At 36.9% G+C, this 15032-nt stretch overlaps 2 protein-coding genes and 1 non-coding gene across 3 annotated transcripts; all 3 read left to right on the forward strand.

Annotated features, from left to right (window-relative positions):
- The first annotated feature begins 120 nt into the window (after nt 1–120).
- On the forward strand, nt 121–2933 carry LOC131004134 (subtilisin-like protease SBT1.4). Its single transcript, XM_057930745.1, has one exon. It carries the CDS (start codon nt 396–398, stop codon nt 2763–2765), a length of 2370 nt encoding a protein of 789 aa, XP_057786728.1. The 5' UTR covers nt 121–395; the 3' UTR covers nt 2766–2933.
- Nucleotides 2934–6654: 3721 nt separating this feature from the next.
- Nucleotides 6655–6736, forward strand: TRNAS-GCU (transfer RNA serine (anticodon GCU)). The gene has a single exon. It is a non-coding gene; the product is annotated as a tRNA-Ser (tRNA).
- Nucleotides 6737–11673: 4937 nt separating this feature from the next.
- Nucleotides 11674–12255, forward strand: LOC131004135 (uncharacterized). Its single transcript, XM_057930746.1, has one exon. It carries the CDS (start codon nt 11754–11756, stop codon nt 12108–12110), a length of 357 nt encoding a protein of 118 aa, XP_057786729.1. The 5' UTR covers nt 11674–11753; the 3' UTR covers nt 12111–12255.
- Nucleotides 12256–15032: the final 2777 nt, after the last annotated feature.

Consider the following 15032-nt stretch of genomic DNA (forward strand, 5'->3'; position numbering starts at 1 on the left):
ATGAACCTAAATAATTTATTATTAACTCAAATAAATATAAAAAAATAATTATAAATTCTAAATAAATAAGTGAACCCTTGTTAATTATCTTTATATTATATAAAAGCATAATAAATTAAAATTAAATAAAAAATAATTTAAAAATATAAAAAAATGAAGAGTGATACATTGGGACAGGAGGGGAGACCTACTCAATTATATGAGTACATATAAATTATTTCGAATAGTATCTCGAAAGAAGTAAAGAATTCAAATATCTCCAAAATTATCTATCCGCAAATGAAAACCCCAAACGTGGCCCTATGCGAACCCACCAATTACTCATCACTCCCATTTTATAGGCCCCTCTTTGTTTCGTCGCGGAATATTCATTTCCACTCTCACTCTTCCACAAAATGAAGCCTCCGCCAAACACGCCCTTACTCTCTCTCTACTTCATCACTCTGTCTCTCCTCATCCTCCTCTTCCCCTCCTCCTCCGCCGTCTCCTCCGACGGCCAGGAGACCTTCATCGTCCACGTCTCCCACTCTCACAAGCCCCTCACCTTCTCCTCCCATCGCCACTGGTACTCTAGCATCCTCCGCTCCCTTCCGCCGCACCGCCGCCCCGCCAGGATCCTCTACACCTACGACCGCGCCGTGCGCGGATTCTCCGCGCGTCTCTCCGCCGAGCAGGCCGCCTCCTTACGCGGCGTCCCCGGCATCGTCTCCGTCGTCCCCGACGCAGTTCGTCATGTTCACACTACTCGAACCCCCAATTTTCTAGGTCTCGCCGATTCGTTCGGTTTGTGGCCGAATTCTGACTACGCAGACGATGTCATCGTGGGAGTTTTGGACACCGGTATCTGGCCGGAGAGGGAGAGCTTCTCTGATGAAGGCCTCGGCCCCGTTCCGGCGCGTTGGAAGGGGAAATGCGCAGATTATCCCGACTTCCCGGCTACGTTGTGCAATAGGAAGATTATTGGCGCGAGAGCGTATTATTTAGGGCACGAAACTTCTCGAGGCGAAACGACGGAGGAATCGAATGAATCGAAGTCTCCGAGGGATACGGAAGGCCACGGCACGCACACAGCATCGACTGCCGCCGGAGCGGCAGTGAAGAACGCGAGCCTGCTCGGATATGCGAAGGGTGAAGCTAGAGGCATGGCTGTGAAGGCGAGGATTGCGGTCTACAAAATCTGCTGGACTTTTGGATGCTACGATTCGGACATTTTAGCTGCGTTTGAGCAAGCAATCGAGGACGGAGTGAACGTGATCTCGCTTTCCGTCGGCGCCACCGGCTACGCGCCGCAATACGACCACGATTCCATCGCGATCGGAGCTTACGCGGCGACGGAGCAAGGAATCGTCGTGTCCTGCTCCGCCGGAAACTCAGGACCTGGCGCATACACCTCAGTCAACATCGCGCCATGGATTTTGACCGTCGGAGCTTCGACGCTCGATCGTGAGTTCCCCGCCGATGTCGTTCTCGGCGATGGCAGAGTGTACGGAGGTGTCTCGCTCTACTCCGGCGATCCGCTCGGCGACGCCATGCTTCCGTTGGTTTACAGCAAGGATTGCGGAAGCCAGTACTGCTACACCGGCAAGCTCGATTCGTCGAAAGTCGCCGGAAAAATCGTGATCTGCGATCGCGGCGGCAATGCAAGGGTGGAGAAAGGAGAAGCCGTCCACGCCGCTGGCGGAGCCGGAATGATCATGGCGAATCTAGACGATTCAGGCGAGGAGCTCCTCGCCGACGCTCACTTTATCCCGGCCACAATGGTCGGAGCTTCCGCCGGGGACAAAATCCGAGCCTACGTGAGCTCAGATCCAAATCCAACGGCGACGATTATATTCAAGGGAACGGTTATCAGCACCTCACCGTCGGCTCCACGCGTGGCTGCATTTTCCAGCCGCGGCCCGAGCTACCGCACCGCCGAGATTCTGAAGCCGGACGTCATCGCCCCCGGCGTCAACATCCTCGCCGGCTGGACGGACTACATCGGCCCGACTGATATCGAAATCGACACGAGGAGAGTCGAATTCAACATCATCTCGGGCACATCGATGTCGTGCCCCCACGTCAGCGGCCTGGCGGCGCTGCTGCGGAAGGCGTATCCGGCGTGGACGCCGGCGGCGATCAAGTCGGCGTTGATGACCACAGCTTACAACATTGATAACACCGGGAAAAATATATCCGACCTCGCCACCGGTGATGAGTCCAACGCCTATATCCACGGGTCGGGTCACGTCGACCCGAACCGGTCGCTGGATCCGGGTCTGGTTTACGATTTGGAAATGGCGGATTATTTAGGGTTTCTATGCACAATTGGATACGATTCGAGGAGAATTTCCGTGTTTTCGAAAGATGCTTCTTCATTAGATTGTGATAAATCGGGATTCAATAATCCCGGGAATTTGAACTACCCTTCGTTCTCGGTAGTTTTCAGCGGTGGCGGTGGCACGGTGACGTACAAGAGAACGGTTAAAAACGTGGGGAAGGCGGCGGACGCGGTGTACGAGGTGGGGGTGGCGGCGCCGCCTGGGGTGGAGGTGAGTGTGTCGCCGAGTAAGCTGGTGTTCAGTGAGAAGGAAGGCGCGTTGTCGTATGAAGTAACGTTCAAGAGTGCCGGCGCTGCGGACGCCGACGGATTCGCGGTCGTGGATGGCGCCAAATCATCGTTCGGGTGGCTGGAGTGGAGCGACGGTGGCGGCCACAGCGTGAGGAGCCAGATCGCGGTGCTTTGGAAGCAGAGTGGTGGAACGGCGGCGGTGGCGGCGATGTGAAGTTGGTGGCGCCGGAGAGGGGCTTTCTTGATTGAAAGGGCGGCGTTGGAAGTGAAGGTTTTGGCCTTTGCTCATCGGTAGGAAGAAGTTTGTGCTGTATTGTAGTTGATCTTGTGTGTAAAGTCATATAATAACACTATTGGCGATTTGAAGCTTTTCCTTAATTTATTTATGGTTCTAAAAGTGACGTTTTTACAATTTTCTTTTTTTATTTAACATATTCCTGATATATACTTTCTTAATTTCATATTTTACTTTAAATAGTGGCAAAGATATATAAATTTTCACCAAATTATGATTTTTCACATGATTGTTAAATGCCTTCAAATTAATGTTGTAGTTGACGCCTAAAATGTCTATATTACTTTAATTTTTGAGGTATTCGAAAATGATGTGAAAATTGAACCATATAATTAGATATAAATGTCATTTCAACTAATCATGATGTGATGCGGAAATTAACAATCGTGTGAAAACTAGAACAATTAATAATTCTTATTTTCAGAGGCAGAATAATTTATTCATTTGCAAATCATAAAATTTGATGAAATTTTGTGTATTTAAATGCAAGTATCCATTTTCATAATCATTCAAGAGCGTTTACTTTTGAACATTAGCTTTGATAGATAAAAATAATAAGATTAGTCTATTATTTAATACTCCATCCATTCCATTAAAATTGGCCACGTTCTTTTCGGCACAGAGATTAAGAAATGTATTGTTATGAGTTAATTAAGTGGTTCATATTTTTAAATGACTTTTGTTTATCTTAATTGCTTAATTAGTAAATCTGCCAACAACCAGCCAGCAACTCGCCGTCACCGGCGACCGGAGATCGGAGCACCACTACCACCGACCACCCTCAGATTCAAGAGCACCACCCTCAAATCTGAAAACAACCACCACCACCGTCGCCAACAACCACCACCCTCAAATCTGAAAACAACAACCACCACCCTCAATCTCCAAACTCTAAAAATTCAAAGTTTCCCCCAAAATCAAAGCCGTAAACCACCAAGCGGAATTCGTCGCCGTTGCCGGCGCCCCTCACCCCCTTCTCAAATCACAAACCAGATCCCACCACCGGGCATCTCAAAAACATGCAAAAAACTTCAAGAAATCTCAAATCGCATACCAGATCCCACATAGACCAGTAGGGGTGGGAATTTCGGGATCGGGTAATCGGGTACCCGATACCCGACCCGAAAAAATCGGGTATCGGGTACCCTATACCCGAAAAATTCGGGATCGGGGTCGGGGTCGAGTATTTAGGGTGTGAAAAAATCGGGTATCGGGTATACCCGATCGGGTATCGGGTATACCCGAATTACCCGATTTTTTAATTAATAAATTTTAAATTATATAATTAAAGTTTAAGTCCCAATCTGGCAGATTCCGTCCCCATTTGAAATCCAGCCCTAACCCCTAAGTAATCCCTCCCCCCCTCCCTGCAGCCGCCGCCCCCACTCCCAGTCCCCCCCACGCGGCGCTGTCCCGGCGGCAGGGGCTGGACGCCGCCTCCATCAGCAGCATCCCCATCGTGCTGCACCGGGAGTCCATGTCCGACGGCGAGTGCTGCATATGCCTTGGGATATTCGGCCGCGCTGCCGCCATTGGGATCTGCGCCGGATCTGCGCTCCCAGTCCCCCCCACACGGATCTGCGCCGGATCTGCGCTCCCAGTCCCCCCCACACGGATCTGCCCCCAGCTGCATATGACAAGGTCAAAGTGCTGTCGCGCTGCCGCCATTGCTTCCACTCCGAGTGCGTCGATAGGTGGCTCACAACTCAGTCGAGTTGCCCGCTTTGCCAGTGGAGCTCCGACAACGCCTACGCCTTCTCTTCTTCTTCTTCTTCTTCTTCTTCTTTTTTTTTTTTTTTTTAAATACAGATTTTCTATGATTTGTATGAATTTCTTGATTTGTATGAATTTCGGCTGAATTTGCTGCTTAGCTTCATTAGAATTTGTTGCTGCTTTGAATTGGGGAAATGGCTTGGTTTTCTGCTGTATTTCCTCATTTCGATTTTTTTTTAAAATCGGGTATTAGGGTACCCGAATACCCGACTCGGGTACCCGAATACCCGACTCGGGTACCCGAGTCGGGTATTAGGGTACCCGATTTCAAATTCGGGGTCGGGGTCGGGTAGTAGATTTAGGGTATTTTCGGGTTCGGGTACCCGATTTTTTCGGGTAGGGTACCCGAACCCGACCCGATTCCCAGCCCTATAGACCAGGCGGAATTCGTCGCTGGCACCGGCGCCACTCCCCCCTAAATCAAATCGCAAAACCAGATCCCGAAAGAGGGCAAGGGCTCGCGACTCTAGAATTACAGAGACCAGGTGGAATTCGGAAAAGGCCTAAGGCTTGCGACTCCGGAATTACAGAGAGAGGAAGAAGGAGCGCGAGGGAGACATGCCAGGCTCAGGCGGAGCAACGCCGACCTTGAGGCGACAACGACACCGGAGGTTGCGGGGCGGTGACTATTTTGATTTTGATTTCAGATGAGAGAATTAGGGCTCTCTTGATGTTTCACAAATTGAGAAATTGAGAGAGAAACTAACAGAGCAACGACATCCTCGTCCGGACGCAGATTCGCCGGCGACTGAGATGGCCGGAGAAGAAGGCAGTGATAGAAGAGAGGAGATAGAAGATAGGTTTAATTAAAGCTTAATTAAATTTAATTTAATGAATTTAATTAAGTCTAATTTTTTTTCCTATTTTAGAAAGTGGCCAACTTTAGTGGGACAAACCAAAATGAAAATGTTGCAAACTTTAATAGGACGGAGGGAGTAAAATGGATTGAAACTTGAAATGATATGATTATAAAAATCTTAGGAGGTGATTGGTATGATGGAATGGAGGTGGGAATGGAATGATGATTTATTCATTCATTCCATTCATTTGTTTGGTATGTTTTCTTTGTAGGAATCATTCTTTCATTATTTCATTTAGAATCATTCCATTATCAATCCTTTTAAATTTAAGTTTTGACATATATATATTTGTATGAAACATGTATATATGAAACATATATTATTATTATTATTATTATTATTGAAAATATTAAAAATATTTTTTTGAATAAAACATATTTTATTTTAAAAATAAAATATTATCAATTTTAGATAAAGATTCAACGTATTTATTTTATATAATTCGTTCTCCTTTTTTCTTTCATTTTTCTTATTCATTCACATTTTCTTTTATTTTATATATATATATATATATATATATAAATAATTCGTTCTCCTTTTTTCTTTTATTTTATATATATATATATATATATATATATATATATATTTCTTATTTAGTCTTAACATAATTAAGTATTAACTAATTCAAACGTTTAAGTTCTATAAAGTTAAAGAAATAATAAAAAAAATTATAAATACTTAAATCTATATATCGACATTCATTGTTTAAAATTTTTGAGAAAAATATATTACATCCATAAAATTACCCTTTAAATTTAAAGTTTTTCAAATTTTCTTCGTCAATAGCATCAACAAGATATTTATCTACTTAATTATATTTATAAGTTTTATAATTTTAAAGTGATGTAAAAGGTAAATTAGTAAAATAAAATATATAATTTCATTCCATTCAAAAACTTTATTTTTAGCTATCAATCATATAAATGGAAAACAAAGAATCACAATTTCATTCATTTGATATTCCTTATGCATACCAAGCATAGAAATCACATAAGGTTTGTCATTCCATTTTCATTCAATTCCTACTTCTATTCTATTCCACCCTTATTCAGTTTCATCATATCAATCACCTCCTTAGTTTTTAGGATGAAAATGCACAATCATGCAATGGAAATGCCCCTTAATACTTCACTTTCGTATTGTTATTCGTAGGTAGACCGAGTGATAATCAAATCGTCGCTTTGGCCGAGTGGTTAAGGCGTGTGCCTGCTAAGTACATGGGGTTTCCCCGCGAGTGTTCGAATCACTCAGGCGACGTTTAGTTTTTTGTTTTTCTTCAAAACTCAAAATATTTTAAAGCCCAAAGCTTAATAATTTGAGGATATTTGTTTAGCCCAAAATCAATCTGTAACTCATTCAGGCCCAATACTCAATTGGGTTCTTCTGAACTTTCTATATGAGATCAATAATGTATATAATTAACAGATAGTATATTTACCAACTTCATTCTATTTAAATTTACAAACATTTCTCATTTTATTTAATTACTTTTCCCATACTTTTCGGAAATAGTAGACTTATCTAAAGCCATAATTCTCTATGATAAGTAGCAAGTTATGAAGCGGTCGAACAATAATAATGATTAAATACTCATTTTTATAACAATATAAGGTATAAATTATTTGATAACCCATACATCATTGTTTATTGAAAAACTAATACCGAATCTTATTTGAATAAAAAGTAAATTTTATCATGGAGACATAGCAAAATATGCCAAAAAAATGAGTTGAAAATTACCTACCAAAGTACGTCAATGCAAATATAATTTAATAATTTGGTAGCTGACCTCTTACATAATTTGTATTCCATTCTAAATATATAGTTAGGTTTAATCAACTTCACTTTAAATAACTCTATGCTTTATCAAACGAGGTTAGAATGTTCTAATCTTGGATATAAAAACCAATAAACTATCAAAAAGACAATATAAAAATTCTATATGCCTTCTTTCATTTAGCTACGGCATGCGATTGATGAATTATGGTTGATATATAAGAAAAAAAAAAGGAGATAAAATACAAACAAAAACTTTAGTAGATCACATCTCGATACTAAAGAATCGAGCTATATATAACTTTCAAAGACGAAAATTCATTGAAAAAAATATAAAAGGCAAAAAAGATAAATTCAACACAAAAACAAAGAGAGAGAGAGAGAGAAGAAAAAAAAAAGAAAAAGAAAAAGAAAAAAGAGGAGACCCACAATATCAGAGAATTGACTAACGGATTTCTTGAAAATATAACACTATATAAAAGGAAAAAATTAACTCTAAACGCACACATGTGACATGTATGCTTCGCGTGTGTATAAGAAAGCTTATTAATAAATAACTAAATAAGTAAATGTAATAATCTATAATTAGGCTTGAAGAAAACTGGAGAATTAAACTTCTACGTGAAAATGAAAAAAATACTGCGATTGACCTATTTATCATTTATTTATATAAAATGGACAACTAGATACATAACATAACCACATATTCCCTCCACAAAAAAAAAAAAAAAAAAAAAAAAAAAACATAACCACATATTAATGCAAAATAAATTAAAATATTTAATGACCTCATAATTATTATTTTTATTGCATGCTCGGTCAAATGAATAAACAAGGATGTACTTTTCAGCTTACTGGCGGTTAGTTAATACTTCCTCCAGTCAACTAGTTAAGAGATTAATTAACTAATGAACTTATCATTTACTTTTTCACTATACTTACTTTTACAAATTTCAATTTATTTATCTTTTTTCATCACCTCTTTAAGACACACGCGTGTAACACACACCCTTAATAATAATAATAATAATAATAAATAAATAAATAAATAAATAAATAATGAATTTTGAATTGTAACGGCTCACCGTCAATTTTATTTTTTTTCCTTTTTTTTTCTTTTTCTTTCGCAACTGCTCTGTACCTTTAAATTTTCCTTTTTTTCTTTCTCAATAGCATTCTTGACTTTTCCAAAAAAAAAAATATATTTACTTCTCCTATAAATACTTACTCTCTACCTCAAACTTTTTTCATTCTTCCACACTACTCTTTCTATCTTTTATATACTTTTAAATTATGTCTTTTTATTTAGGTATTTTTAAATTTATGCACTTTTAATTTTTTTTTGTATTTAATACTCCCTCCGTCCCGCCCAAGATGCTACATATTCATTTTTGGGCCGTCCCAACGAAGATGCTACATTTCTATATTTGGCAAAAATAAGGAATTTTAAACACTTAATTAACACTAATTAAGTATTTCTTTATTACATTCTCTCTTCCACTTTATCACTTTATTACCTTCTCTTTCTTACTTTATCACTTTATTACTTTCTCTCTCCTACTTTATCATTTTATTATTACACACTTAAAACATTAATCTACAATTCTTTAAATCCCGTGCCAAAAAGCAAATGTAGCGTCTTGGCCGGGACGGAGGGAGTATTAATTAAATTTTAATTTTAACAATTTTGTTATTTAAAATTATCATTTAAATTGTTATTTATACTAAATATGAAAGGTAAAAATTAAAACTAATTTATATGAATTAACCGGATGAGTCAAACCAATACAACTCGAAGAGGAATGAGTAAGTAACTAACAATATTAATGTGGGTGCTGTTTAGCATACTTTTCCTTCTAAAGCTGGACAATTGGTCGCATAGATTAAAGCCGACAAAATTTTAGAAATGGAGATAGTGATATTTAATAAGTTTATTATAGTAATATCAAAATTGCTAAAAACAAAAATTTGAATACGCGATAGTCATTAATCGTTGTATTACTTTTATTGGATAAGGTTTGGATTTTTTCATGGCTTGACCTTTAATTCTTATTTGTCCACGCATATTACACATATAAATAGTGGTACCAGCAAAAGGATTTATTTATAATAATTAATTATACGCTGAAATTATTGAACCAATTTTTTTTTCTTTTTTTTTTAGGAACTTAGCCAATTTCTATTAATTCGTGTAGATAAAAAAAATAGTAAAAATTGATAATGCAATAGTATGCAGAGAAAAAGAATCCCAAAGTTTTTATGAAAAAGAAGTTTCTAATGTAAGAATTTATCCTTATGATGATTCGAATTCTCGACTCAATAATTAAAAGGGAAAATTTCTTATCAACTGAACCGTGCTTCGTTGTCTCATATCAGTTTTATCTTGGAAAACATCATTTTCTTAGCAACAGACAAATTAGTTTTTCTTCGACAAATTATTTTTTCTTTATATATCCTACATAAAAATATTAGAAAAAGATATCGCATACAAAGAAAGACATTGCTTAGATCATTTAGCTACTCAATTGCATTAATATGAAATTAATTAGTTAGTTAAGTTTCTTTTCCTTTTATATTAAAAAATACTTCACTCGTCCGCGATATCGTTTCTACACTTGCCATTTCGGTCTGTCCGTGATATCGTTCCCATTTTCATTTATAGAAGTAGGGTGGGTCTACAAACTTCCACTCACAATAATAGTGGAACCCAAACTCCAGTCACTACAATATCCACTACTATTCACTATTTTTCTTAAAACCTACGTTATCCACAATGTGGAAACGATATCGCGAACGAATGGAGTATATCATATCATTTTATCACTTCAACCAGATTCCCTTTACGATGAATAAGCCATAATTTCTTTTTGTTGCTCAATATTTTTAGTATCACATTAATTAATGATTACCCAAAAATTTATGAGGTGATCTTGGGTATAAGTACAGTCGGGTATATCGTATTATCGGGTTGCATCTTCACTTAGACCATGACCCACGCTTTGATTCGAATTCGTATTCTGATCCGAATTATATAAATAATATTATTTTAGATGCAGATCAATCCAATTGTATGGTACGCTTAGTTGTACCCATATTTTTGTGAAAATTTATACCCATGATTATATATTGTGCGTGTCACTTTGAAATAAGACAAAATACACTAAAATGGTCAAAATAAAATAACCTTAATCATAGTGTTAATAGGGAAAAATGCCCCCTTCTTATTATAAAAACTTGTAAAATTGCCCACTTTTGTTTAAAAGTGAGCAATTTTACAAGTTTTTATAAGAATGGGGCATTTTTCCCTACTATACCTTATTTCCTCTGATACAATTTAGAAGATCGAGCTACTGAAAAAAGGCAAAAATTTGTATCCTATATATATTCCTATTCCTCTGTGCCTTTCGAATTCAATTTCCAACGCAGCTACTCCCTATTGTACCAAATTTCAACCCTCATTAAATTCACACTTATCATAAAAAAAATGAGATAAAGCTAAAATAATCTTATCAAATATTGTGATTTGTGAGCAATAAATTAGAGCAAATTAAATAAAACATAACACGTAAATTGTGTTTTTTAAAGAACATTAAGTATAATTTCATAATTCTGTGTAAAAAATGGAAGAAGACTATTTTTGTGAGACAGATGGAATGAGAGCAATTGTATATGTATATAACATAATTAATCTCTTGGATATAACATAATTAATCTCTCATGTGGGTTATTACTTATTACATAGAAACAAAGATTTATTCAATATGCATTGGTGCCCCTTATTTTTAACGCCTGCGCATTCCCTTTTGTCATAAAATTATGAATTCAAATATATATAAAGTACTCACTTAAGTGAAGTGACCTGGGTTCGATCCCTCTTGGGAGCGAATTGGAGATTGGAGATATAAGGTGGACTTTGGTGAATGGAGAGATAAAGTGGTTCTTGGAGTGGATAGGGAACTAATTACTAACATCTAACATAACTTTGTCCGATAAAAAAAAAAAAAAAGTATAAGGATGTATAGGGATATATAGAATCGAATAGATCACAGTCCTATAATAATAATTATGTATTTTTTGATAATTATATATGTTATAATGTGTTTTTAAGTTAATGCATTTATACACTTTTGAATTCATATACACACTTTGATATTATATATTCATTTTTTACGTTTAATATTATGAACTGTTAAGGGTTTTACAGCACTACATGAGGCTAATTAAAGGATTTGCCTATATGATATATTTACGATATATATAATAAGGAAAATTATAATTAATGTTCGAACAGCACTCACATCAACATATATATGTACGAAAATGGCCACGTTAGATGTACATGTATGTAGATGTAATAACGTAGATAATAATAATGTCACACCACCTAAATCTATCCCTATATATATAAATGCAGAAGTTGCTCTATCCCACTCCCTATTTAGTCAACTTCCTCTCTTTACTCTTTATAAATTTCACCCCACAAAAGAAAATATACTATATGTCTTCAGAAACTGATCCCATCAACCAAAAAAGCCTCAGCCACCCCGCCGGCTCCTTCCGGTGGCGGCTCCGCCGCGGGCGGCCGCGGCTCCCCACGGTCCGCCTGGGCGGGAGGAAGCCCCGCGGGCGCCTGTTGAGGCTGTGCAAGAAGGCGAAGCTGAAGTGGGTGAAGCTCAAGTATTTGAGCATGCTCAAAAAAATCAAGAAATACTACCAAGGTTTAGTGAGGGATATGATCGAAGGGAGCGGGTCAATTGAGTCATTTCAGCAGCGCATACTTCTAGAAACTTCCTTCGCCGTTCCGGTCATGGGCCTCTCCTTCAATGCTTACCCCTCCACCAACCAACATTGGTGAGTCGGAGTCGGATTCGGATTCCTCTGTTACAAATCGTTAATTAGATTTCGTGTGATTTTATGTCGCGCAAGGGTAATCATGACTTTTTTATTTGATTGTATTTATCATAATAAAAAAAGGGATAAAATAAATTTCTTCTTTTAAATCTTTCTTGTTTTTTCCTCGTTATAGTGAAAATGAGAAATAAGAAATTATGAAATTCTCTTTTGTAGAAAATGAGGGGGAAATGATGAGAAATTTAAAGAAAAAATTTCATTCATCCCTTATTTTTTTATGATAAATTAACAATGAAAAAGAATACACTTCTAATGTTTTTGAGAAATTGTAAGGGTGCATCATATATTACAAGAGGAAAAGGGAATTAAATAAACAAGTGCATGATCAATTAATCACTTTTTTTGTATGAATATGTGATTGACAAATTGCATATATGGTTATAGGTTATTTAATTACAAATGTAAGTAACCTTTTTTTTTTCTTGTTCTAACAATTCTTCTTATATTTGAGAATTTTGTAATTTCTTAGAGATTTTTTTTCTCTTTTATAAGGAATAGATCTACTTATCTATAGCAGTAAACGTAATCTCTCTCTCTCTCTCTCTCTGGAATATTGAAGGTTATTGATATGCTTTATTTAAAATATTATAGTAATATGGGTCAGAAAGAGTTAAAATGAAGTATATGCATGTATAGTAAAGGAATCAAGAATTAATAATTAATAATATTAGTATACATAAGCTGTGCAGACAACAAATCTCATAATGATGCAGAAATCAAGAAAGTCAAAGACCTTAATCTCAAGTTACAAGACAAAAAAAAAGAGTTTTTCTATTTCAGAATCTTTAATTAGCAAAAAAATATAAATAAATATTAATGTGCAAACAGCTGTTGTTCACATGGATCTCAAAAATTGCAATCCACCATCTTTCATATATAAGCTTATTAGTATATGTTTTTAATTTTATTTTTAGCACATTATTTATAAAATAATATTATTATCAAGAATATATAGTATGTTTAATTGCATTGCAAAATTGCAGATTTTACCTTACAAAATTTGCAAAAGAGAAAAGACACAAAGGTCTTGCAAGTTTCATGTTATGATCAACCACATGAAATTTGCGTAAATGCTTAATCTCGAAAATAAATTTTCGATTCAATAATAAATTTCGCATTATTTTCAAATTTCAGAAAAAGTGCAAAAACCCATATATTATCCAGTGTCCCGCAATTTTTAGTGTATCATCGTGTCTTTGACTCTTATTATATACTCCCTCCGTCCACCAATTAAAGGCCTATATGAAAAAACACGGGTTTTAAGAAAAAGTGTATTTTTATTAGTTGAGTGGAGAAAGAGTCCCACTTTTTTTTAAAGAATCTTTGACTTTTTTGATTAAATAATGAATAAAAACTTACTAAAAATAGGTAGGCCTTGTTTTTGTGGACGGACTAAAAAGGCAAATAGGCATTGAATTGGTGGACGGAGGGAGTATTATATATATATATATATATATATATATATATATATATGAATGGGATCATATAGATCCCAATGTTTATAATAGATTCCTAGATCCAAATCTTGACCACACATTTATGACATGTGGCGCATCAAGATGGTGACACGTGGCAAGGATTCCAAGGCAAAATCTGGAGGGGTAAAATTGAAATGTAATTTTTGGATTTAATAATTAAAAAAAAATATTTTTTTTTTTAGATTTTCTCAAAATAGATATATTTTAGATGCATATAGTTTCACACAAAGATGCATAAAGTTTTCACATGAAATGCATAACTTTGAACAGAAAAATGCATTTAATTTTTCGAGTTTTGGTATTTTCACCACCCCACCCCATACCACCCCCCAATCCAGCCCACACCACCCCCCAACCCTCCCCATTACCACCCCCCAAAAATAGGCATGTTTCACATGCATATAAAATCAAACAAAATGCATAAAGTTTTCACATAAAAATGCATTAAATTATACAAAAAATGCATTTCATTTTAATAAATCTGGTAGTTTCGCCACCCCACCCCTGCCCCACCCCCACCCCACCCACCCCCCCAACCCCAATTATTTTTTTTCAAAAACTGATTTTCTGATTGCTGGCCCACCCCCACCCCCCACCCCCAAAAAAAAAATTTATTTTTTTAAAAACTGATTTTCAAAAAAAAAAAATTTGGGGGGGGTGGGGTGGGTGGGTGGGTGGGTGGTCAGAAAATCAGTTTTTGAGAAAATAAAAAAAAAATTTGGTAGGGGGGTGGGTAGGTGGGTGGGTGGTGGGTAGGGGTGGGTCAGTGGTCAGAAAATCAGTTTTTTTTAAAAAAAAAAAAAAAAAATTTGGGGGGGGGGGGGGGGGTAGGGGGTGGGGTTGGGGTGGGGTGAAATCTTATGCATTTTTATATGAAACTTTATGCATTTTTATATGAAAGTTTATGCATTCTCGTATGAAACTTTATGCATCTAAAATATACCTATTTTGAGAAAATCTTTTTTTTTTTTAATTTCGAAAATTACATTCCAATTTTACCCCTCTCCAGATTTTGCCTTCAAATGCCTTGCCACGTGTCACCATCTTGATGCGCCACATGTCATAAATGTGTGGTCTAGATTTGGATCTACGGATCTAGTATAAGCATAGGGATCCACCGGAACCCAACCCTATATATATATATATATATATATATATATATATAGGGAGAGGTTCAGGAAAGAACCATAAATAAAAGAAGACCGGAGAACCATTTGCAGCCATTCGATCATCAAGATCTACGGTGGATGCATCATCTTGTTGGATGAATGCAGATCCTGGGTTCGAATCCTGAAGGGAGCATTTTATTTTTATTTTTTTAGTGCATTTATTTTAACAGCGAATGCATTAATTTTTACAGTGGATGCATTAGATTTGATGGTTCTCCC

Source organism: Salvia miltiorrhiza, unplaced genomic scaffold (assembly GCF_028751815.1).
Source record: "Salvia miltiorrhiza cultivar Shanhuang (shh) unplaced genomic scaffold, IMPLAD_Smil_shh original_scaffold_326, whole genome shotgun sequence".
Lineage (NCBI taxonomy): Eukaryota > Viridiplantae > Streptophyta > Magnoliopsida > Lamiales > Lamiaceae > Salvia > Salvia miltiorrhiza.